The 25,661-nt window shown below is 37.6% G+C and overlaps 2 protein-coding genes across 3 annotated transcripts in view; one reads left to right on the top strand and one right to left on the bottom strand.

The window, feature by feature from the left end:
• Positions 1 to 1,328: 1,328 nt before the first annotated feature.
• LOC106892082 (chromosome unknown open reading frame, human C1orf27) lies at positions 1,329 to 5,322 on the bottom strand. 2 transcript variants are annotated; one of them, XM_014948996.1, is made up of 6 exons: positions 5,071 to 5,322; positions 4,260 to 4,390; positions 3,698 to 3,829; positions 3,350 to 3,445; positions 2,030 to 2,136; positions 1,329 to 1,719 (listed from the first exon to the last, which is right to left on the bottom strand). In XM_014948996.1, the coding sequence occupies exons 2-6, from the start codon at positions 4,356 to 4,358 to the stop codon at positions 1,692 to 1,694; spliced, it is 462 nt and encodes a 153-aa protein (XP_014804482.1). In that variant the 5' UTR covers positions 4,359 to 4,390; positions 5,071 to 5,322; the 3' UTR covers positions 1,329 to 1,691. The 2 variants fall into 2 exon arrangements, with proteins under 2 accessions (XP_014804482.1, XP_014804489.1); XM_014949003.1 differs by having other exon boundaries at positions 1,329 to 1,512.
• A 448-nt stretch (positions 5,323 to 5,770) lies between these two features.
• The window catches only part of TPR (translocated promoter region, nuclear basket protein), a 59,738-nt gene continuing 39,847 nt past the window's right edge, over positions 5,771 to 25,661 (top strand). The window contains exons 1-21 of the mRNA XM_014948540.1: positions 5,771 to 5,959; positions 7,816 to 7,920; positions 8,385 to 8,458; positions 9,897 to 9,993; positions 10,357 to 10,460; positions 11,130 to 11,294; positions 12,242 to 12,334; positions 12,445 to 12,525; positions 16,419 to 16,506; positions 17,080 to 17,220; positions 18,948 to 19,039; positions 19,862 to 20,059; positions 20,512 to 20,619; positions 21,158 to 21,384; positions 22,241 to 22,404; positions 22,792 to 22,931; positions 23,017 to 23,165; positions 23,459 to 23,621; positions 24,046 to 24,180; positions 24,930 to 25,070; positions 25,240 to 25,408. Of these exons, the coding sequence (XP_014804026.1) occupies positions 5,809 to 5,959; positions 7,816 to 7,920; positions 8,385 to 8,458; positions 9,897 to 9,993; positions 10,357 to 10,460; positions 11,130 to 11,294; positions 12,242 to 12,334; positions 12,445 to 12,525; positions 16,419 to 16,506; positions 17,080 to 17,220; positions 18,948 to 19,039; positions 19,862 to 20,059; positions 20,512 to 20,619; positions 21,158 to 21,384; positions 22,241 to 22,404; positions 22,792 to 22,931; positions 23,017 to 23,165; positions 23,459 to 23,621; positions 24,046 to 24,180; positions 24,930 to 25,070; positions 25,240 to 25,408 (2,785 nt within the window). The 5' untranslated portion in view covers positions 5,771 to 5,808. The remainder of the gene's footprint in view (positions 5,960 to 7,815; positions 7,921 to 8,384; positions 8,459 to 9,896; positions 9,994 to 10,356; positions 10,461 to 11,129; positions 11,295 to 12,241; positions 12,335 to 12,444; positions 12,526 to 16,418; positions 16,507 to 17,079; positions 17,221 to 18,947; positions 19,040 to 19,861; positions 20,060 to 20,511; positions 20,620 to 21,157; positions 21,385 to 22,240; positions 22,405 to 22,791; positions 22,932 to 23,016; positions 23,166 to 23,458; positions 23,622 to 24,045; positions 24,181 to 24,929; positions 25,071 to 25,239; positions 25,409 to 25,661) is intronic.

The following is a 25,661-nucleotide window of genomic DNA, read 5'->3' as shown; positions in this document are numbered from 1 at the left end:
ACCAAAGTGAAAACACAAAGATCTCATTAGAAACAGGAAAGAGAATTTCACTAAAGGAGTTGGACAGTATCATGATGAAAATTACAGAAATAGTCATTTCAACAGTTACTCGAGAGAGTTTTAAAGTCTCTGAAAAATTTGTCTCTATGTTTTTCCAAAACTAAATCTTAAAACCAACATGTTCAGAATATATCCTCAACAAAGAAGCACTTCAAAATATTTAAGTAGTACCCCAGGGACTTTACTTTTGTAGAGACAGATGCAGCCAACTGAAAGTCAATTCATATTAAAAGCACCCCATGCCGCTGTTCTAATTGGATGTAACATTAGATATGTATTGGATGTAACATTAGATATTAGATATTAGGAAGAATTACTTTACTGAAAGAGTGGTCAGGCACTGGAACAGCCTGCCCAGGGAGGCGGTGGAGTCACCATCCCTGGAGGTATTTAAGAAATGTGTAGACATGGCTCTTCAGGGCATGCTCTAGTGCCCAAGATTATCTAGTGCCCAAGGGTGTTGTGTGTGGGGTTGTGGGTATGAGGTTTAGTTGGTGGGTGGTGTTTTGGGGTTTTTTTGGGGGGTTTTTTTGTTATTTTTTTTAATGTGGTTGGACTACCTCGGAGGTCCCTTCCAACCACTAAGATTCTGTGATTTCACTAGGTGAAGCACAGGAGACTTTAGTTGGAATACTCATGACAATCGATAAACAAGTTTGAGCAAAGGAAATGGCCAACACTAAGCAGAGCAGAATAAAAGCTATCCTCATAGCAACTTCAAACTACATTTAGAAGCTGAATAACTGCCAAACATTCTCCACCAAATAGTTCTACTCGTCTACTCAAACTATTCTGATTTTTCTCTCTCATTTAATTTTCAACAGAAAAAGTAGCGTAGAGACCAACTACACAATCAGAGCAGCTGGTTAGTTACCTTGGTATTCTTCTCCAAGTCATGGTTTGGTGAAGTAGCAAGAAGTGGAATGTGAATATTAACATTTACGGTGCAGTCCAAAGCTAACCAGGTAGCAGACAGAGCACTCTGGTATTTCCAATCTGCTGGTTTAGCTGAACTCTGCAAGCAGAAATAAGCAATAAAGCATCTCTACAAAACACTGTATAACTCAGAGATAGCGTTGTGGGTTTTTTTAAAACATTAATTGTCATGCATTAAAAGCTGTATATAACACACAGGATGACGTGCTTACCTTTGGATCTTGCACATCATAGGTTCGGCAAACTACTCTTTGCTACTTAAAGAAAAAGTATTATTTACTTTTTTAATTTACTTACTTCTACTTAAAGAAAAAGTATTATTTACTTTTTAAATTTACTTACTTTTTTTATTTACTAAAGAAAAATTACTTTGTCCTTTACATAGGAAAAATTACTTTGTCCTTCTTTGTTGAGCTAATTTATGCTCTGAAGAAAGATCTCACCTTTCATTAGTGTAAAAAAGTGGAAAAAAAATTGACTGTAAACTCCAACTACCATAGTGAGGCTGTCCCATCTCTTACAAATACATTAAGATCAATAGGTACTCACAGGGAGAATCACCAACGCACCAATTTGCAATCTGTCCCTGTCTCTCTCATCTCTCTAAGGAAAAGCCTTGCTTTCTCTCCTTGTATTCACTCATTATCAACAGATCCAGCATTCTTCTCCTGCACTAGTGCAGATCCCACATGCTGCTACTTGCACACTTCCATGTAAGTATCACTGGTAACAGCAAGCTCAAGAAGCCATACAGTATTTTAGATGTTTTCTTCAATTTATGCAAATCAAAATTGACTGGGGAAAGCATAATTTGATGCCACTACACACACAAATCTAACAGTAAACGATGAAAATTTTGCAAGGATAAGAGGGTCAATAGTCTTACAGATAGCAAGGAAACTTTATGACTTCAACTTATGCCTATCTGAACTCAAACAACTCCCTCCTCCCAATTTATGATTTATTCAGAAAAAATACAGAATGAGGTTAGAGGTAGTTGTCTCAATCAATAAACCTCGCTCATAAAGGATACTTTTTTGTAGCAGAACAAATTTGAAGAGCTGCTCTGTCTGAGACCTCTTCCTCAGTAGGTTTCCAGAGCCTTCTTTTAGTCAAGGACTTTTCCACTGAGAAGATTATCTAAAGATGAAAAAAACTATTATAGATTTTTCTACAAAAACAATGCATTATAATTTCTGGAAAATAGTCTTGCACTAAAGTTCTAAGTCCAACTGATATCATAATTATGCCTAAATGGGAAATACAGCTTACATGCCACCAAAATGCCGCATTAAAAGAACATTCAACTAAGGTTTATAGGCAACTACTCCAAAGCAAAAAAGTTGCTTGTGAAATCCTAATTCAGCTTCCTTACAAACTGAACCAAACACCACACATTCACATATTCAACTTGTATGCTTTTCTCCCTGCAAAAATATTACAGCTTTATGCCTAGTGGTTGAGGATCCAGAAAGACAGCTGTGAAAAATTTTCCATTAAAAAAAAAAGTAATAATAATTCAGGGATCACTGATGACCTGGACACAGCTCACCTTTTTTTATTGGCTACTGGTTTCAGTGATCACAGCTGAGATGTGATTGCATTGCGCTGCCAAACCTGAATCTGACCTTCAGCTTTGAAACCAATTCATCTTTAAATCACTTATGCTTACCTTATGAAAATGACAAAACGAACCTACATCTACAGAACAGAACTAAAAGTGGCACTAGATGCCCCAATACTGTAACAAAAATGCATTTTAAGTCTATGAGACAGTAGCATGTCCTAAGTAGTTTTTAAATATAAACCCACAAATCTAAGTCAAATGCTACTATTTGTGATATTGTGTATACAAGATATTCCTTTTAATGGAATCAGAACTACACATATTTCACTATTATAACTATCTCTAATCTTAGCAACTAATTCAGACAAAAAAAGCTAACCAATGTGCCACAAGGATTTAGCTTTCTATAAACTTTGAAGATGTTTCCCTTAGTGTTCACTAATCTTAGCAACTAATTCAGACAAAAAAAAGCTAACCAATGTGCCACAAGGACTTAGCTTTCTATAAACCTTGAAGATGTTTCCCTTACTGTTCACTTTCAGTAAATACAGTAAGATTTGCTATTGCAGTAACAAATGTCACAAGAAACAGAAAGTTTGTATTTACTAACTGTGGTACAGTTCCAAAAGACAGCAATTTCAGTCTAAAAACCATAGAGCAAATGAGAACATTTGTGCTTTTGGAAATAATGTAACAAAACAACCATTATACTCAAGAAAATGATATAAAATTGTTCTGCTACACACCTGAAGATATTTGTGTCTTTCCACCAGGAACTCTACTTACCCTGCGTAAAGTGCTTTGACTATCTTTCGACAGTTCTGGAGTTGCAATAATAAATACACCAAGAACTAATAAGCCTCCAGGAAGCATTCTAGAAACCTTAAAAATAAAAATGAACATGTATAAATAGGAATCGGAGATCTGGCATCTGATTGTATTTGAAAACAATACCGGTATTTTGTTTAAATATTTATGTATATATTTTGTTTCAAAATATCCATGCCTAGCATGGCTAGGAAGGTTCTTTTACTTTGAGAAAACAGTTTGAGATTACACAAGTGATGAGACAGTTTTTGTAAGACATTTGCTTTCTGTTCCTCCCATCCCCTTCATTAACTCATACTGTGCTACCTGACTGGCATGCGTAGTTATCCATTCTTCATCAATAGATGCCAGTTTTGAAAGACTGATGTTGTCTTCCTTCTGCTCTTCCTTTGGAGGCGTTCGAACAGCCCGAATCACATAGTCTCTTTGTGGGGAACACTTTCAAAAACATCAAAAGAAGCAAATATGCTATGAGGTTGAAATCAAGTCTAAGAATATATTGTGTAGTATAGTAACTGTAAGGTCTGCTTTGCAGTAGGTATTACTAAACTCTATAGTAACCTGCTACAAAATAATTCCTTCATGAATTTGCCTTTGCCTTAAAGCCTTGTTTAGTGCTAAGTTTTATCTTTATGATTTTAATTTCTTTTCTGCCTGTCACATCTTTCACAAGATTATTTTAAAAGACTTGAGTAGTCGGTTGACATTGCAAACCCTTTACAGAAGTCCCCCCGATCATTTTATCACTCTCCTGCATTATACACACTCAACTTGATGTTAACAAACATATCCCAGATGATTAAGGCCAAGGGAGTTTTCCCCTATTATCATGAATGAATGGAACAGACTTCAGATATTACACACTCACCTGCCCTATTAACAGGCCAGTGACATAAGGCTTTAATTTTGTGGTGAGGTCTAAAAGATACTGCTCAATAGATTCCTCAACAAAGTAAGTTCTACCCATTGCTGCAGGTTTAGGACTGTTGTAGTTTCAACCTGTAAAACAAATAATGTATGGAGTCAAAGAAATTATATATACTACACCTGTTATAGTATATACATAAGTATATATACTACACTAGTCTCAATAAAATATCCTAAATATGTTAATACTCCATCTGTTAATAAAGGCTAAGTAGCTTTACAATCTGCCAGCATTTACATTATGAAAAATATAACTGTCTATACTAAGGGAAAAAGTATGTTATCGTTTTTTGAAATAAAACTATTTTAAATACCTATCACTGAAACAATATGGCAGGTCATGCAAGCAAATGCTAGGAAAAACATGTCTATATTGCTAAATTCTGTACGTTAACATGCTGTGCACAATTTTCTTTCCAATTCCTAACTCATTAAAAGTACAGGACCTGTGCACCATCTCAAAGGCCATCTTTACAGCTTCTATCCGTAGCCACATGCACCCAGACGGCCAGGACATGGGGACTGCCACAGACACTCCTCCCTTGCATGCAGACCTATTTTGAAAACGGCTTAATGCACTAAGGACTTTCTGAAAAAATTAACTATGAAAACGCTGAAGCCAAAGAGCACACGGCGAGGAAGCAAAGGGCGTTCCGAGTCTCCGCAAAGCTGTCTGCCGGTGAAAGCTGCAGGGGAATGGCGCGGCTGAAGCCCTGGACCGGGGCGGGAAGGATGGCTGTCGCCCACCTCACCTCAGCCCACACCTTGGCCGGGCCAGAAGCACCTCTGCACCCGCCTGCACCTGCACTGGAGCCCGGCCGACAACTCGGCGGCGGCTCCCGCACAGCTCTCCCACCGCCTCGGGGCGCGGGCCGCCCCCAACGCTCCCCGCACTAGCCTGACGGGCACGGCCACCGCCGGGTCCCCAGGTTCGGCCGCCGCCACCTCACCCCAGCGCCGCCGCCTCAGCAGAGCCCTGAGGTGGCTAACAGGCGCGTCACTGAGAGGTGCCACTCGCGCCCCGGCGCGGGGAGATGACGCGCCCCAACCCACCGCCGCCTCACGTCCCTCAGACCCGAGCGCGGGAAAAGGGCGCGCCGAGGGAGGGCGCCGCCATGCTCTGAGTGGCGGAAGCCGTGAGGCCTCCTCCGGCATCTCCCGGCGGCGCAGAACGACTTAGAAAAGCGAGAGACGTCACGGCGAGCTTCGAGACGAAGCCTTGAGGCCTCCTGTGTCGATTTCGGCCGCTTTTACACTTCAACCAGCAACCATGGCCCCGCTCAACATGGCGGAAAAGCCTCTCCCCACCGGAAGGGGAAGTTCCCTTAGCGGCTCTGCTTCCCCTCTGGAAAACTACACTTCCCATGATTCCGCCTGTCCCTGCCTCCCCTCTCGCGCATGCGGCACTGCGGCGCCTGCGCCGTCGGGCGTGTGGCGGCCCGGTGGCGGTTAGGCCGGAAAGCGCAGCGGCGCTCTGGCCTGCCTCCAAGATGGCGGCCGTGCTCCAGCAGGTCCTGGAGCGGGCCGAGCTCTCCAAGCTGCCCAAGCCGGTGCAGGGGAAGCTGGAGCGCTTCCTGGCCGACCAGCAGAGCGAGATCGACGGACTCCGAGCCAGGCACGAGCGCTTCAAGGTGGACAGCGGTGAGTCTGGGGAGCGGGGAAGACGGGAGGACGGGAACGGAGGCGAGGGGCAGCGGGAACGGGGCAGGCCCCGGGGTGCTCCGTGCGGAGGGGGCTGATCCGCCTAAGGGTTGAGCGGTATCTGCTCGCCCCGGTGGCCGAGCAGGGGCAGTGGGCCGGCAGGGGATGGGTAGGCTGGGGTCGAGCTGGGCGCCTCGTCGCCCCTCCGATGCGTTTTTAGCGAGCAGCAATGTGGTGGTCCCCTCTAGGAGTGAGGGAGGTAGAGCTGGGCCTGACCGTGTCGTTGTTGTTTTCGAAACGCTTTTAGGGGGTAACCTGGGGGCTGTGCGGTGGGTGTGTGCGTATTCTGCCTGGCCAGGGGCCCTGAGACGGGGTGTGTGTCCTTTGGCTGGGAAGGGTCCTTTCAGTTGAGACCCGATAAGATTTTTTTCTCTCACTTTTGTTTGGCAAGAGGAGTCTGATATTTTTCTGGCTTTTCTTTTACTATTATTATATTTTTTTCCGAAGGACTATTCAGGATTAATACTTCATTCAAAATGGGCTTAAAAATAGCTTTTAATCAGATTTTTAACAAGAATTTCAGTCTGCTTTGATCCTTGCCTCGAAGAAAAACAATGATTTGTTTACCCAGCTCTCAGATAGTCTTGGGGTTATGCTTTTTCTGTGAAATTCCATGTTGGAGACCATAACATTTTTGCAAAATGCTCCTGATAAAATCAGTGTTTTTATATGGATTACTTGACCACATGAAAATAATACCAGTAGAGAACTGGAGTAAAAATGGGAAAAGAGCATGGATGAGTGTAAGTGCTGGATAATACCAGTAGAGAACTGGAGTAAAAATGAGAAATGGATGGTGTAAGCGCTGTGCAGAGTTGTGAATATGAGTTAATTTATCGGGTAGGTGACATACTTCTGATGTCAACTCTATTTACACCTTTTCTTCGACCTTTCTGTCTCTTTCATGGTAAATGCAGAGTTGTGAATATGAGTTAATTTATCGGGTAGGTGACATACTTCTGATGTCAACTCTGTTTACACCTTTTCTTCGACCTTTCTGTCTCTTTCATGGTAAAAATCTTGCCAAAGTAAATTCATGAAATATAGTGTAAATTAAGATAAATAACAAATTTTACCAAGTTAACCTCTTTTGGGCCCCTTCCTTTCATGTGTAAGATGAAATGAAAATTTGAAAATGTAAGATATGGTAGGAACCATAAGATAAATAAAAATCCTTAGAAGCCTGCTATGCCTGAGGGTGAGATTAGTTCTGCTCTTACTAAGTATTTTACAGGTATGCTCTGTGACACAGTTACTGTTTCAGATAACCAACATTTAGATCTAATTTTTTTTTTCAGTGCTATGATATATGCAGGATAGAGCACAAGGATTCACTTTAAGAAGTGTTCATTACAAATTTTCTAAATCAAATCTCTTCATTCATAGGGTTATGTGGTTTTTATTTTATGTGTATAGAAATATGCTACAGATAAAAGAAGCTTTAAGTTCATTTAACTGGGACCACACTCTGTAATTGTGCTGACACAATGTTCTCTAGCTACATCAAAAATGTTAAAGATTAGGGTGTTACTTTATGGAAGATTTCTGGAAATGTATCCTTTTCCATGCTAATGAAGTATTTTAAACAGTGTTAATTCAATGTGGAAATGCATCTTTTTGCATTCAGAAGGAATTTTTTTTCTTCAAATTCTACTGTAGTCTCAATATTTTTAGATATTTTCTTTATAAGTACCATTATTTAATGAAGATGTCTGTTAAAGATCCTTGATGAAGGTGAGAATGAAAAAGAAATGTTTGTAATAAAGTGAAATTGAGATAACATTGTTGTTTTGCAGAACAACAGTACTTTGAAGTAGAAAAGCGTCTGGCTCAAAGTCAGGAAAGACTTGTAAATGAGACACAAGAATGTCAAACTCTCCGTGAAGAGCTTAAAAAACTTCGTAAGTATAACTGCACATTGTTAAGATTAGACAGAATATTAATTCTTCAGTTCACTGTTATGCTGAAATGCTTTAAATTTTAAATAGGGGTTGAAAATCCATCCATTGACTACATTTGTTATTTCTGCGTGTTTTGCTTTTGCATTCAAGTCTGCTTTTTTAAAATGGATTTTTTGTTCTAATGGAAGAAGTAAAGTTGCTTTCTGATTTTGTAGTAGTAGTAATGAAGTGGGTTATGTATTGATCTTTACAATCAATGCCTCTGGTCTAAGGATTGCATTAGTTTGCCATAATACTACCTAGTCTGTCCGTAGTGAAGTCTTGAATTCTTCTCTTTTTTGGTTTTCCTTTTTTTTTTTTTTTAATTCATGTTGTTAAGGGAAATTTAGGCTGGGTTTGGAGAGTGAATTCTGTTGTTATGTTACAGGGGAGATACCTCATTACTCTTCCTTCTTATCCCACAGATGAACAGTTGAAATCCCTGAATGAGAAAAATAAAGAACTTGAAGCTGCTCAGGATCGTAATGCAGCCATTCAGGTAGTGGAAGAACTATAGTTTTATCCCACAGATGAACAGTTGAAATCCCTGAATGAGAAAAATAAAGAACTTGAAGCTGCTCAGGATCGTAATGCAGCCATTCAGGTAGTGGAAGAACTTGTCTATAAGTTGAAAGATTTTGGTTGAGTTGTCTCATTGCAGCAAAGAATGTAGTCAACTTCCAAACTGGACAGTATCAGTGCAAACGTGTATTCTTATGGCCATGTATACAGTAAAATTGTGTGGGTTTTTTAAGGAAGTACTGGTCTTGTAGCAAACTGTACAACTGAACGTATGTCAGAGCAGATGCTTTTGTTTCATTCTGTCTGAAACCTGTTCTGAAGTGACTTTAAGCTGAACCTCAAAAGTGTAAAGAGGAATTCTGGATTTCCCCCATCCTTTCCCATATCCTGGCACAGTTTTCCTTGCATTGTGCTCAAAAGTCATGGGGTTGCAGGATGAGTCACTTTAGCTGACTGGTCCAGCAGAACACTAATTTTGGAGCAGGAAGCACAACATTATTATTAGATATTTTTATCCACAATGGGAAGATGGATCTGATTGTTTCCCCAGAGGGGCATACCTGGGCCTAGCTGGGATGGCTTGTATTGACGCCTTACAAGACAGAGGCAGTACTGTAGCCTATAAATGATCCAAGACCACGGATTTTTATTTGATTTTGATTTTTTACATGTGTTCATTCTTCAGTTACTTGGTTATGTCTTTTATTCAACCAAATAGTACTCTTTAATTTGAGCCTTAACTATCAAAGCTGTCTTTCAAAGGATATTAAAATCAGATGCATTTTTGAACAGTTCCCATTCTTTGTTTGGATTTCTGTTAGGCCTTTAGTTACTTTCATCGGCTTTAAGTTCAACACTTTTCATTCTGATCTGCATTCAAATACAGCTAGAAGCAGAGGGAGTCTTCTGGCAGTCTGGACCCCTCTACACCAATTGAAAAGCAAAGGCATGAAAACCACATGTCTTTGTAATTTACAAGCTGATCTTTAAAGCACCATGATAATTCTCTCATCTGCGCTGTCTAATCTTATGTGATAGTGGCATTTCTATTTAAGCACAAAGGATCGGCTAGACATGAGTTACCTGAGTGATTTGTGGGGAAAAAAACATTAATTGAAATGTGTTGGCTATTAGGCATTAGAAGAAAGAGGTACATTAACCTGAATTTATTTGAATTGTATATCCTAACATGATAGAAAAAATGAAAGCAGCCATGCTTTCGTACTGTGTAGTTTAGACTGATTCATCTGCCCGCACTAAAAGCTTCTTATCCCATTTTTCAGTCACTGTAGTTGACTGCGGTAACTTATTGTTGTTTACCATGCTTCTTTGTGATGTTAAGTGTAAATAGTGACTATAAACTGTTACAGAAAGCTGATCAGATTTCTTTCTTCCTTTTTTGCAATATTTTTCAGAGCCATTTAAGTAGAGAAAAAGAAGAACTAGAAGCTGAAAAGAGAGATTTGGTTCGAACAAGTGAAAGACGATCTCAGGAAGTTGAACATTTAAATGGTATAGCCAAGAATGTAATAACAAAATGCTTCACATAATTTTGCTAAATAAAGACATGCTTGAGTAGTTAACTGCTGTGGAGTATCCAGTTTGCATAGGCAGCACCAAATAATGGATTAGCAGGAAACAGTATTTAGAGAAGAGGAAACACGGCAGGAAATTACATGTTAATTGCACAAAAACACAGCAGTTTGATGCTTGTTTTTTTAGATATAAAATCATACATTATAGAAGATCTTACTGCACAATGTACAATTACATACTTTGTATCTTGTCTGTTTCTCATTCTTTACAATTTAGTTGAGTAATTAAGAGTGTCGGTTCTACGATTAGCTTTTGTTAACACTGGTTTCCCTCCTTCAGAGGATGTTAAGCGCTTAAATGAAAAGCTAACAGAAGCAAACACAGAAAAGGTGAAACTTCAGTTAAAGTTGGATGAACTTCAAACATCAGATGTTTCCGTGAAGGTGAGTACTACTTTATGTGCATAGCATGTGTTAATCTTCTAATAAGTAGTTGTTTACGTGTTATGTAATCATCATTTTGTCATTTTTTACTCCAAAAGTAGGTCAAGTGTACTCCTGTTATGTGTATCAAATTATATTATTATAAAATTGGTGGCTGTGACTGGGAGGGAGACTTACATTTTTTGAAGGCAAGGTTGGGCAAGTGTGTTGATGCCTCATTGGTGGCAGTGGTGGCTGCTTCTGCTTACTAGGAAGAAGGACTCCAGATCCATGAAGTCAGGTAGAAAGGAGGAAATAATTATTTGTGAACCTATGCCATTTCTCTGTGGGCTGAAGAAACTCCATAGAGAACTGAAAAAGAGGAGGAAAGGAGAAAAGAGGGGAAAAAAATTGATACCTTAATTTATTTCTTTTAAATAGATATGATCTAGTTAATGTTCCCAGCTAACGTAAACTTTGAGGAAGCTAACTCAAGTTTCAAGAAGTTCTTTGTAGTTTGAGACTAGTAAGTTAGTATTACCAATGTAATAAGGAGCACTGCCTGTCATTTGGTGCTATTTGCCAAATTATGGTACGTTTTTGTTACTCCTACTCTGATTGCAGCACTGTGCTTAGCTGCTTTAATTTCTGTGGAAACAGTACAATTACACTATGCAATTTTCTTTTTAGTACCGTGAGAAGAGGTTGGAGCAAGAAAAAGAACTACTACAGAATCAAAACACGTGGCTGAACACTGAGTTGAAAGCCAAAACAGATGAACTTCTCCATACTGCCAGGGAGAAAGGCAATGAAATCTTGGAGCTTAAGTGTAATCTGGAGAACAAGAAGGAGGAGGTAGTGTCATCACTGAGTGCTTTTGCCATTTTTTGTATCTCCTGATTAACGGTATTAAACAAAGCCAAGTACTTTATTACCTATATTGGAGTGAAAATTTTAAAAATGTAGATTTTGCGATTAATAACGAGGTGTTCTTTCTTCTAACTGCTGATTTTTAAGGAATATATAAAAATACGATTATCTAAAATAAAAAAAGTCAAAGATTTTAATTATAAGCTAGAAGTTTTGGAGGTACTGATAACAAAAGTGTATAATGGTATTAAAATGTATGGGAATGTAATAATAATAATCTTAATAAGGGGAAGGTGTAGAAGGATCTGGCTTGACATTATTTACAGAGGGGTGTGATGATATTTTTTTTTTGCGATTAATAACGAGGTGTTCTTTCTTTTAACGTCTGATTTTTAAGGAATATATATATAAATACCATTATCTAAAATAAAAAAAAGTCAAAGATTTTAATTATAAGCTAGAAGTTTTGGAGGTATTGATAACAAAAGTGTATAATGGTATTAAAATGTATGGGAATGTAATTCTTAATAAGAGGAAGGTGCAGAAGGATCTGGCTTAACATTGTTTACAGAGTGGTGTGATGATATTTTTGTTTTCCTTTAGCAATATGCAGGGCAGAATCAGTGGCCATGTTTTGAAAATACTCATCTTTGGTCATCTTCTGTTTTGGGTACCTTTAACTGTGACAATTGCTCGGGTTTCCTGTGGCACTTAGCAGCACTGAGGCTCATGGGTTTATCTGGTTATACATAACTGGAGCAATCTGGGGAATCTGAATGAATGAGAGCAAAGACTGTTAGAAAATGTAACCATTTATGCTCTTATTGGAACTTTTTTTTTTTTTTTGGAGACATTGAGATGGGTATTTTCCACAATAAAGTGGGTCAGAAAGACAACTTTATACATGGTGTTCTCATTTATTCTTTGAACAGGTTTCCAGAATGGAGGAACAGGTAAACAGCTTAAAACAGTCAAATGAAAATCTTCAGAGGCATGTGGAAGACCTTTTGAATAAACTGAAGGAGGTAAGACAACTTGAAGTATATGTGTAACAGTGTTAAAGTTAAAAAAACAAAGTGTATGAAATAGAAATAGCGGAATGCTCCCCTACCCTCTCTCTTCTTTAATTTACTAGGCAAAAGAGCAACAAGCTAGTATGGAGGAAAGATTCCACAATGAACTGAATGCCCACATAAAATTATCCAACTTGTACAAGGTGAGCTTAGTGATTCTGCTATAAGCATAGATTGGTATTACTTGGGGCTGAATCTTAGCCTTAAATGTATTGCAGGCCAGCTTTTTTTGGTTTGGTTTGGTTTTTTCCCCACAAAGTATAGGATGTGGGAAAGACTAACTTCCATTGGAATTCAGAGGATGTTAAGCGCTTAAATGAAAAGCTAACAGAAGCAAACACAGAAAAGGTGAAACTTCAGTTAAAGTTGGATGAACTTCAAACATCAGATGTTTCCGTGAAGGTGAGTACTACTTTATGTGCATAGCATGTGTTAATCTTCTAATAAGTAGTTGTTTACGTGTTATGTAATCATCATTTTGTCATTTTTTACTCCAAAAGTAGGTCAAGTGTACTCCTGTTATGTGTATCAAATTATATTATTATAAAATTGGTGGCTGTGACTGGGAGGGAGACTTACATTTTTTGAAGGCAAGGTTGGGCAAGTGTGTTGATGCCTCATTGGTGGCAGTGGTGGCTGCTTCTGCTTACTAGGAAGAAGGACTCCAGATCCATGAAGTCAGGTAGAAAGGAGGAAATAATTATTTGTGAACCTATGCCATTTCTCTGTGGGCTGAAGAAACTCCATAGAGAACTGAAAAAGAGGAGGAAAGGAGAAAAGAGGGGAAAAAATTGATACCTTAATTTATTTCTTTTAAATAGATATTATCTAGTTAATGTTCCCAGCTAATGTAAACTTTGAGGAAGGTAACTCAAGTTTCAAGAAGTTCTTTGTGGTTTGAGACTAGTAAGTTAGTATTACCAATGTAATAAGGAGCACTGCCTGTCATTTGGTGCTATTTGCCAAATTATGGTATGTTTTTGTTACTCCTACTCTGATTGCAGCACTGTGCTTAGCTGCTTTAATTTCTGTGGAAACAGTACAATTACACTATGCAATTTTCTTTTTAGTACCGTGAGAAGAGGTTGGAGCAAGAAAAAGAACTACTTCAGAATCAAAACACGTGGCTGAACACTGAGTTGAAAGCCAAAACAGATGAACTTCTCCATACTGCCAGGGAGAAAGGCAATGAAATCTTGGAGCTTAAGTGTAATCTGGAGAACAAGAAGGAGGAGGTAGTGTCATCACTGAGCGCTTTTGCCATTTTTTGTATCTCCTGATTAATGGTATTAAACAAAGCCAAGTACTTTATTAACTATTTTGGAGTGAAAATTTTAAAAATGTAGATTTTGCGATTAATAACGAGGTGTTCTTTCTTTTAACGTCTGATTTTTAAGGAATATATATATAAATACCATTATCTAAAATAAAAAAAAGTCAAAGATTTTAATTATAAGCTAGAAGTTTTGGAGGTATTGATAACAAAAGTGTATAATGGTATTAAAATGTATGGGAATGTAATTCTTAATAAGAGGAAGGTGCAGAAGGATCTGGCTTAACATTGTTTACAGAGTGGTGTGATGATATTTTTGTTTTCCTTTAGCAATATGCAGGGCAGAATCAGTGGCCATGTTTTGAAAATACTCATCTTTGGTCATCTTCTGTTTTGGGTACCTTTAACTGTGACAATTGCTCGGGTTTCCTGTGGCACTTAGCAGCACTGAGGCTCATGGGTTTATCTGGTTATACATAACTGGAGCAATCTGGGGAATCTGAATGAATGAGAGCAAAGACTGTTAGAAAATGTAACCATTTATGCTCTTATTGGAACTTTTTTTTTTTTTTGGAGACATTGAGATGGGTATTTTCCACAATAAAGTGGGTCAGAAAGACAACTTTATACATGGTGTTCTCATTTATTCTTTGAACAGGTTTCCAGAATGGAGGAACAGGTAAACAGCTTAAAACAGTCAAATGAAAATCTTCAGAGGCATGTGGAAGACCTTTTGAATAAACTGAAGGAGGTAAGACAACTTGAAGTATATGTGTAACAGTGTTAAAGTTAAAAAAACAAAGTGTATGAAATAGAAATAGCGGAATGCTCCCCTACCCTCTCTCTTCTTTAATTTACTAGGCAAAAGAGCAACAAGCTAGTATGGAGGAAAGATTCCACAATGAACTGAATGCCCACATAAAATTATCCAACTTGTACAAGGTGAGCTTAGTGATTCTGCTATAAGCATAGATTGGTATTACTTGGGGCTGAATCTTAGCCTTAAATGTATTGCAGGCCAGCTTTTTTTGGTTTGGTTTGGTTTTTTCCCCACAAAGTATAGGATGTGGGAAAGACTAACTTCCATTGGAAAACATTGTGAAACATCCAAAACATAGTTTTCTTTGCTGCTGTCTCAGGCAACATTTGAAATCTTACATTACTTGGATTGTTTTGTAGATTAAGCAAAATGGAAGTTAAAATAGTAATTTTATGCTTACTGGTTAGAGGCTTCATATTGTATGAAAGTGGCTGTGCATTACAACGTTGTATTGGGAAGCAAAGGTGCGTATGTAAAACATGACTATGCAAGAGATTTTTCTACGCTTGGTTAGTAGAAGTTCATTTCAAATAACATTAAGCATTAGTCATCTGATTAAGACACAGCTAAATGTCATCTGTTGTGTCAAATAAGCACCATGTAAACAAATACTTTTGTTTGTACAGCTCAAAGACTGAAAGCTATCCTGTAGCGTATTGACTAAGACAAAGTTGGCTGAAGAGGACAACTAATTACTCTTTAGTTTATGCATATTAGATTCACAGGTTAATGAGTTCTAATGAGTAAAAAGTTTCTGAGTTTTCTTGCATAGATACCCACACAGAATTAAGTGGGATAGAATGCTTGAGTTCTACATTAATATTGTGTCTGATTACGATTAGTCATCTGATTAAGACACAGCTAAATGTCATCTGTTGTGTCAAATAAGCACCATGTAAACAAATACTTTTGTTTGTACAGCTCAAAGACTGAAAGCTATCCTGTAGCGTATTGACTAAGACAAAGTTGGCTGAAGAGGACAACTAATTACTCTTTAGTTTATGCATATTAGATTCACAGGTTAATGAGTTCTGTTTCCTGAGTTTTCTTGCATAGATACCCACATAGAATTATGTGGGGTAGAACATTTGAGTTCTACATTAATATTTTGTCTGATTATATGTAGTAAACTGATGTCCCTTCATTGAATAGCAAATGAATAGGTAACTTTCCAGGAGCATAATGCATTACCATTTACCTTTTGGGTATTCCCTAAAAGTACCACATTTTTTAGAATAGCATAATGCATTACCATTTACCTTTTGGGTTGGGTTGGTTTTTGTCACTTCATGCTTTTATTACAGAATTATTGCTTTGAGGGGGCTTAAAGGTTTGTCTTCTGCTTAACATCAGGTTTGCTGTATACTTGTAGCTGCTGACATATTTGTCTGACTCAACACTTTTAGTATTGAGTGCATTGAAATTGAGTGCCCTCCCATCGCAGCCTATTTTGGGACTTCACTGTTTAGCAAAAGTTGAATCAACTTTATTTCAGTTTTCTCTAATTGGCATGCAGAATTGCTGAAGTATTGTACAGTCTTGCACTTGTGAGATCTCTAACTGGAAGCAAGGAAACATAAACTGTTTATATAAGATTCCCTAAAAATACCACATTTTTTAGAACTATTAAAATTGAGTACTCAAAATTTCTCCAAATTTTCTTTAGCGAAGAGAAGGAACAAAGCCAGCACCAGCTATAAAGCAGCTAAAGGGCAAACATATTATTTGGATTTGTCATATCCAATCAGTGCCTGACACTTTTTACTCTCAGATGGGCAGTTTGCATCAAAGTGCAACTTAATCCAGGTGGAATTGTCGAGTTTAGGTGTATCTTTTAGCATTTTATTCAAGAACTGCATGTTTATGATTTTTGGTCAGTTTCTTATAAAAATATAGTTGCTATTACTATGTAATAAAAGGTTATATAAAATGCTTTTATTTAGAGTGCTGCTGATGACTCAGAGGCAAAGAGCAATGAACTGACAGGAGCAGTGGAAGAGCTGCACAAGCTCCTGAAGGAGGCAGGTGAAGGTAAGGTGTGAGTAAGAAATAGCAAATGGAAGAAGAAATAGCTAATAGCAGTTACGCTCCTTTGTGTAAGGTGTGAGTAAGAAATAGCAAATGGAAGTTACGCTCCTTTGTAATTGTCATGACACATTGAAAAATACGTATTGAGCACTTATGAGAGGAACTTCATTAGGCGTTACATCAGTCACGTTGTAACAAAAATTTTATATGAATTTGAGTTTACTTGCAGGAGCGTGTGTGTGGTGGAGAACTATGTTCAAATATATCTGGAATTTTACTTTGGATGTGGATGAGAGGATCTAATTTTGCAAGATACGTCTCCATTTTAGTTTCTGGTTTTAGATTCCTTTTTACTGATAAAAAGACATTGGTATTTTAGCCCTCTTCTAAGCAAAGGTGATAGGCAGCAGTTCATGCTTCCATCATGCTACTGAGTTTTCTTATCAGCATGAGCTTCTGCAGATCATACAAAGTTAAAGTAAAATTCAAGGCAGATATGCAAATTTTGGTCTTTTTGAAAGGAAAAAGATAAAGCCAAGCACACCACAACAAACTGCTTGTCTGTTTTCATTTTAGCTAATAAAGCAACCCAGGAGCATTTGGCTGAGGTGGAAAAGTCAAAAGCAGTAATGGAAAAAGAACTGAGAGAGAAGATCAGTAAACTGGAAAAGGAGTTGGAGAATGCTAATGATTTACTGTCGGCTACAAAGCGTAAAGGTAGGGGTAACATTGGAACTAAAATACGTAAAGCCTCAGGCTTTCTATCATAAATAGTCTTGCATGAAAATACTATGCTGAATTTCTATAGAAAGTAAGTGCATGAATCTTAATTCATCTTTGATCATTTCTAACGAGTTTCAGAAACCTTTTCGCATATATATGTATGAAAATATACTTTGTATGTATGTATACATAACATGTGGTTTTCCCCCACCAGAAAACTCATTTCTGTCAAAATGTTTTTTGAAGTTCTCTTGTTAAGCTGATTTACCTTATCAAAGAAAAGAGAGAGGAAACATTTCTAAAGCAAAGAGAGCACCTCAGGAAGGAACAGAGACATGAAGTATATTTGCTATCTCCCTGTATTAATTCAATGAAAGTAAACAAGTCCTTTGCCACTGTAACTCTCCTGCAGTTTGCTAAGAAATCTACTATTTCAATTGCTTGTGTTCAGAAATGCTAAATTTTAAGAGTCTAATACCAAAAACTTTTCAGTATTTCAAATTACACTAGTCAGAGACCTTGATAATGCTTGATGCGGAATATCGTATATAGTACAAGTCACTTGCATAGAATCAGAATCATAGAATCATCTAGGTTGGAAAAGACCCTTGGGATCATCGAGTCCAACCATCCACCCTACTCTACAAAGTCCTCCCCTACACCATGTCCCTTAGCACTGCATCTAAACGGCCCTTAAACACAGCCAGGGATGGTGACTCCACCACCTCCCTGGGCAGCCTGTTCCAATGCCCTATCACTCTTTCTGTGAAGAATTCTTTCCTAATGTTCAATCTAAACCTCCCCTGTTGGAGCTTGAAGCCATTCCCTCTCGTTCTGTCACTAATTACCTGTGAGAAGAGACCAGCACCAACCTCTCTACAGTGTCCTTTCAAGTAGTTGTAGAGAGTGATGAGGTCTCCCCTCAGCCTCCTCTTCCTCACACTAAACAGTCCCAACTCCCTCAGCCGCTCCTCATGCGATTTGTTTTCCAGCCCCCTCACCAGCTTCGTTGTTGTCCTCTGCACTCGCTCCAGCACCTCCAGATCTCTCTTGTATTGAGGTGCCCAAAACTGGACACAATACTCGAGGTGTGGCCTCCCCAGTGCTGAGTACAGGGGCACAATCACCTCCCTACTTCTGCTGGTCACACTATTTTTGATACAAGCCAGGATGCCATTGGCTTTCTTGCCCCCCTGGGCACACTGTTGGCTCATATTCAGCCGTTTGTCAACTAGAACCCCCAGGTCTCTTTCCTCCAGGCAGCTCCAGCCACACTTCCCCCAGCCTGTAGCGCTGCAGGGGGTTATTGTGGCCCAAGTGCAGGACCTTGCACTTGCCCTTGTTGAAACTCCTTCCATTGGCATTGGCCCAGCGATCCAATCCATCTAGATCCTCTTGCAAAGCTTCCCTATCCTCCTGGGAGTCAACACTCCTGCTTAACTTGGTGTCATCTGCAAACTTGCTGATGTTACACCTTATGTCCTTATCGAGATCATCAATAAAGATGTTAAACAGAAATGGTCCCAACACATGTGTATATGTACAACATAGATTACAGAAAACTCCTGAACCAGTAACTTTAAGGACTTAAAATAGTAATTTAAAATACAGTAGTTTTAAAGCACAAAGGTGCGTGAAAACATTCCTTGTATTAATAAGGAATATTTGTGATGGGAATTATTTCAGCTTTTTAATGGTAATTGGTGTGATTATGTCTTCAGGAGCCATATTGTCTGAGGAGGAACTGGCAGCTATGTCTCCCACTGCTGCAGCAGTAGCTAAAGTAGTCAAGCCTGGAATGAAATTAACTGAGGTGAGAAGAAACTCTTCAATTTCAAGGCCCTTGAAATGCCAACAGAAATACGTTGATAATATAAGGGTGCAGATTTGATTCACCGTTCTGGACTTGGTGTAATGCCTGACTGAAGTCAATGAAAATTTTTTCACGTGTTTGAGATAGACTTTACTAGTGAAGTTACTGGGATTTTTTTTTTCAACATACCTTCCAGTTTTTCTCTATTAGATTAAAATATCTGGAAGGTCTTTTTGGTTCTTATTCTGAAATACATATTTTCTTTTTGCGCACAAACTTATTTTCTGTATGCATTTTTGGCAGAAGCGTTTCTATATTTTTTTTCTTATTTACCTAAATTTTTAATCTGTACTGCTGCGTATTTGTCTTATACTTGCAGAAAAAATTAACTTAATGGCAGATTGTACATCTTCTAGGTTGATTTTTTTTTTTACACTTCTATTTATGTAATTATAATTCTCATGTTGTTGTTGGTCATTCTGTCCACCCATGAAATTACTTTCTTCCATGCTTGCTGCTTTCTTTTGCGATATTAAGTTTTATATTTCTGTTGTCTTAAACTTGCTTAGAATTTGTCCATTTTACGCAGAATTCTTTTATTGCATACAGCGGCACTATAGAAGTTTGACATTTTAAAATTAATAGGGATAACTGCTTTGCCATGGTATGAGTCCTAAAACCATTTTTTTAAAATACCCAACTTATTTCTCTGAATTAATTATTTGTATAAAATTATACTATCTTAAGGTATGAATCATGTGGTTCTATGATACATCTCGACAGACGTATTAAAAAAAAAAACAAAACAAACTTTTATTGCAGCTGTACAATGCATATGTAGAAACTCAGGACCAGTTGCTTTTGGAGAAGCTGGAGAATAAGAGAATCAATAAGTATTTGGATGAAATAGTGCAGGAAGTGGAAGCCAAAGCACCAATCTTAAAACGTCAGCGTGAGGAATTTGAGCGTTCCCAAAAAGCTGTCGCTAGTCTGTCTGCAAAGCTTGAACAGGCTATGAAGGTCAGTATAAAATAAAAGAGCATGTAAAATTTTGGGGGAAAAAATGGATTTTTTATTCCTTAATCCTAGTGACTGTTAGTAAATGTATAAAAGGGATCTTTTAGTCCATTTTTATTGTGGGAAAATATCTGTTGAACTTTCTAGCTTGTGATTTATTGGACTGTGCACAGTATTTTACAGAAACAGCATTTTACAGATTATCTTTTTTTTTTAATATAAATTGGACTTCAGTGCCCACTTCCCATTAATTTTAATACATACACTAATACAACATGAAAGAACATGGCTTTTGATTCCTAAATGTGTGGAGTTTAACCTCTATAATGTAACTTAAAAGAAGTAAAGCATAGTTTGATTCACAAGGCATGCATCCCTAAATTACATTATCTGTCTGGAAAGAAATGTGTCTGAGTTTAATAGCTGTGTGTTTCTTAATGTTTGTATGCTTGCAGGAAATCCAGCGGTTGCAGGAGGATGCTGATAAAGCCAATAAGCATGCCTCTCTGCTTGAAAGAGAAAACCAGAGACTGGAAATACAAGTAAAAGACCTTTCACAGCAGGTATAACAAATGTTGCTATGGTTAAATGTGCCATTTACAATTTATTTATTAATATGGTGCTGTATTTCAAAGGTTAATTGAAAGTTATGTTCAGCCACAGTCACGAAGACTTTGGTTATCATAAAAGCCTTAACAAAGTTAAAAGCATTTCCTTAGGGCAATGGATATTTATATTTCCGCTTATAAAATTAGAGTAAGTTTAACTGGATAGGAGTGATGCACTTCAGGATAATGTTGTTAAACATCTAACATTGAAAATCATATATATGTAACTTCTGTATTTGTTTGATTGGTTTGTCCTGTAGCTTATTTGCACAAGTGAACACAGAATATCTATTTCTCATTTTTACAGTGTTTATTTTTGTCAACCTTTTTTTTTTTTTTACAATCTACTTATCTTACAAGAATGTATTGATTGTAATAGTTTGTATGTTGTAGGAAAAATTTTACTTAATTTCCAATTACTTTTTTTCTAACATTTTTCTGAACAAACTTTTGAATCCTTTTGCAAGTCTTACACTAGAATGTTGTCTTTCAGATTCGTGTGCTTTTAATGGAACTTGAAGAAGCTAGAGGCAATCATGTGATTCGTGATGAAGAAGTGAGCTCAGCTGACATCAGTAGCTCTTCTGAAGTGATATCTCAACATCTAGTCTCTTACAGAAACATTGAAGAACTTCAGCAGCAGAATCAGCGTCTCTTGGTGGCTCTTCGGGAGCTGGGAGAGGCTAGAGAAAAAGAGGAGCAAGAAACAACATCATCTAAGTAAATTATCCGTTCCTTCTACCAAACTGTTTGTACTAACTAGTAATAGGAATTTATTCAGACTCTCTTCAAGTTTTTTGCTTCTGAATGTTAGTGATTGTGTGAATATGTATATGTAAGTGTGCATATGCTCATGAGCAGCTGTGTAATTCATAAAGGCAAATTGGTATTAGGGAACATTGTCTTCAGCTTTTAGATTAAAATGGCTTTACAGCTATATATCTTGGAATTTCTCTTCATCGTTTTTTATTCAGCTAATGTAAATAATCTCTTCCAAAACCTCTTCCCAAATGAACTTTCTTAATCCAGAGAGGCACAGAAGTGTGAAAGCCCACACTGAAACATTAGACTTTTATAATCAGAATAGATTTCTGTGAAAATATTTTGAACTTGTGACATTCAGTAAAAATAATTGTCGATCTTTTGGTGAATGTGACTTCACACAGCAGAGCTATTTTTGAAAAAGATAGTTTTAATTCTTGTTCACTGAACATAAAATTGAATATGTGCATATCTTAATCACTAGCTGTAAAACTCACAGAAAATGTAATACTGTATTGAAAGTTCTTAGCTTGATTCTCTGTTCATGCTACTGACTTGTTTGAGGTTATTCACATGAATAGATTTACCTCTGTTTTACTTTTCATCGAAGAGGCCTGCTTTCTTTGTCATCTACAAAATGGCAAGCCCAAAGACTAATTTTCCTATAAGTTTGCTCAAAAATCTCAGTGGTGCTTAACTTTCAAGGAGGCAGTAAATGCACACTAAAAGATTTGCGACAAAATGTGAAGGTTGTGTCATCATGGTGTGCCTCACTGTGCGTGTTACTGAAAAAAAAACCTGTTGTTGGTTTCAGAATTTCTGAGCTGCAGAGTCAGCTTGAGGAAGCTCTCAATGAGCTGGAAAAGCTGCGCGAATCGCGTCACCATCAGTTGCAGCTTGTTGAGTCTATAGTTCGTCAGCGTGATATGTTCCGCATATTGTTGGCACAGACCACAGGAGCTATCATTCCTTTGCAAGGTAAAGCCTCACATTTCTGCACCATTGAAAAAATAACATCATTTGTTATGAGCTTTCAGTAACGGTGCTGTGGTGATACTAGGAACTTCTGTTAATCTGATATTCAACTTTTACTCACTGGAAAACCTATGAATTTGGATTTATACATGTGATTCTACTTTTACAGTGTAATAACTTGCTGCACAATGACTGTCGTGTAGTGGTGACTAAATGTGTTCTGGTAGATTATTATAGGTATGAAGAATGGGCAATCATTCACTTGCTCAGGAGCACCAAGACTTTCTTAACAATGCAATTTAGCCATATTTCAATGTGGTTATATGATCTTCTGCTTTGGCAAGCATTCCTTTAGTTGTTGCCTTTAAAACCCCCTTTATCTTTTTTTAGGTTCAGGTATATTACCAGAGGAGATTTCTCTTACATCTACCCCAAAGCGTGCAAGTTTACCTCAAGCCATGTCAACTCCTGCTCCAGTGTCAATGACTGAGTCAGTGGAGACTGTGGAGGCTAAGGCTGCACTTAAACAGGTATATTTTTCAATAAACACTGTAGAAAGCTATCACCATTTCTTTTTATTTTGGTAAGCACTTTAAAGTCTGGTCTCTGATGTAGTTGCAGGAAGTTTTTGAGAACTATAAAAAAGAAAAGGCAGAGAATGACAAGTTGCTGAATGAGCAGAATGAAAAGCTTCAGGAGCAGGTCACAGACTTGAGGTCACAAAATGCAAAGATATCCACACAGCTGGAGTTTGCCTCCAAACGGTAAGTGAGCTTTTTATATATGTGTTCTCTGTCAATAAAATGTTGACTGCTTGATATCATTTGCTCAGGAAGATTTGCCTGAGCAAATAAACGTTAATACTGACTATTCTGTTAACACTAAGGAAATAGGGAAGGTGGGATCAAGAATATATCTTCTAGTTAAATGAGCCACGTATGTGAAAATTTGCACACAAGAACACGAAACACATAGTTGTGTACACATACCTCTTGCAATTAAAGTCAAACAATTTAATGTGGCCAACGTATGCTTTGCTTTGTTGTTCCACATGAAGTTACGAAATGCTGCAGGATAATGTTGAAGGCTATCGTCGAGAAATAACATCTCTGCATGAAAGAACCCAGAAACTCACAGCAACAACGCAGAAGCAAGAGCAGATAATCAACACTATGACTCAAGATCTCAGGGGAGCTAATGAAAAACTGGCGGTGGCAGAGGTTAGTAATACAGTGTGTTACACTCCTAGATATTCCAAGTTAGCACAAGAGTTATTCTTATGATTGGAAGGATGTTGTAACTTGAATGTGTGGCTTTTTGAGGGCATCAGCCATTAAATTTGTAAAAGCTTGTGTGCATGTATGTTTGGTGCTCATAATGTTCCACAAAATACCTCAACTACTGAGTGAAGATGGAGCACCATTCTGAAAGTGTTTCAAATTATAGAGAAAGCAGATTGTGATTAGTCAAACAGTTGTGTTCTTGCTGTTCTTGGCTTAATTTGCATGAATTTTAATTCACAATCTGTAAAAGTTATTTTTAAAAAAAAAAATATTAACTGATCAATAATTTTGTCCAAATTAAAATCACTGGACAGATTTGGGATTGATAACAAAGTTTTTGGTACTATTTGCTGTCTTAAAGGTGAGAGCAGAAAACTTAAAAAAAGAGAAGGATATATTGAAGATGTCAGACGTGCGTTTGACTCAGCAACGTGAGTCTTTACTCGTTGAACAAAGAGGACAAAACTTGCTGCTTACTAATTTGAGAACTATTCAGGTACGTGGTGTTATTCTTACGTCCAGGTCTGCTCTGTCTTTCAGAGTTTTCAATAAATACCTGTCAGAATCAACCTGAACCGTCAGGGATTGGGTCTTAAAGTGGATTTTTTGTTACAAATGGACACTGAACAGACAATACTTGAGGACCTTGTTTAAGCAAGTTTGTTATTCCTGTCCTAAATTATGATAGTAACATTTACCTGGGCAAAGTCCTGAGCATTTTGAGTTGATGAGAAGGGTTTTCACAATCAAATGGAAATTAAACACTTGAAACAAAGGGAAAGGAAAAAAAAAATCTGTATATTAATTTTTATGATAGCAAAATTTTCCCAGTGGCCACCTTGGCAGTTTATATTCCTATTCTTTTAAGGTACATTTGCTTTTATACTTTTAAGTCTTCTATTATAAGGTATATTGACTCTTAGAGTATAAATGTTTAAGTTTGCCCATTTTGTCATGTGACTGAATTCTATTTCTGTAGTAGATCTTTTGGGGTTTTTTTGATCCCTGGAATTAGATTGCATAGATAATAGATTTTCCCCTAATAATACTTGTATCAATATTTTTAAAAATTATTTCAAAACTAAGTCATACATTACTTCATAATTTTTTATACCTACCTATTATTGCTTGCTCCCTGTAGTAATTATTTTGTGGATGGGAGAAGTGTTGTGATAACTTTGTACAAAGTGCTGCTGTAATTATTAAAGTACACTGTAAGCATAGTGCATTATGCTCTTTTACCAGGGAATACTGGAGAGATCCGAGACAGAAACAAAACAAAGGCTCAATAATCAGATAGAAAAGCTGGAGCGTGAGATATCTCAGCTGAAGAAGAAACTAGAAAGTGAGGTGGAGCAAAGACATTCCCTTACCAAAAATCAAGAGGTAAGTATAATTATAAATATGCTAAACTTGTTTTAGTGAAAATTAAGCCACAGTTGCATGGCTTCTGCCAGCTTGCAGTGCATTGGTTTTTAGGTGTGAAATTTATAAACCTCTTTGGTTTTTGTGCCATTCGTGAATAATTCAAAGTTTAAAAACCTTGTGTTTTCAGGTTCATATCCTGGATCTTAAGAGGCAACTCGAGACTGAGACAAACCGTCACATAAACACAAAGGAACTTTTGAAGAATGCCCAGAAAGAAACTGCAATGCTGAAACAGCAGCTGAACAATACAGAGGCTCAGCTAGCGTCTCAGTCATCACAGAGGGCTCCAGGGAAAGGCAAGATATTTTTCTACATTGGATTTCTCTTTATGTTAAACCTTGCTGTCTGAAGAATGATAAAGTTCCTAATTTATAATAATTAAGAATTAGGAGTATAGTACACTAAATTATAGACCTCTTCATTATTACAGTCCCATAATCAAATGAATGCTAACCAGGATGATTTGTTAAAGTTACTTTTAACAAGCAGTCCAAGCAGTCTTTGACAAAGGGGAAAAATAAAGCCAAATTTATTAAGGGATCTCTTTTA

Source organism: Calidris pugnax, unplaced genomic scaffold (genome assembly GCF_001431845.1).
Source record: "Calidris pugnax isolate Ruff unplaced genomic scaffold, ASM143184v1 scaffold30, whole genome shotgun sequence".
Classification (NCBI taxonomy): Eukaryota; Metazoa; Chordata; class Aves; order Charadriiformes; family Scolopacidae; genus Calidris; species Calidris pugnax.
Note: the sequence above shows the minus strand (reverse complement) of the source record. Positions and strands in the feature narration are given on the sequence as shown.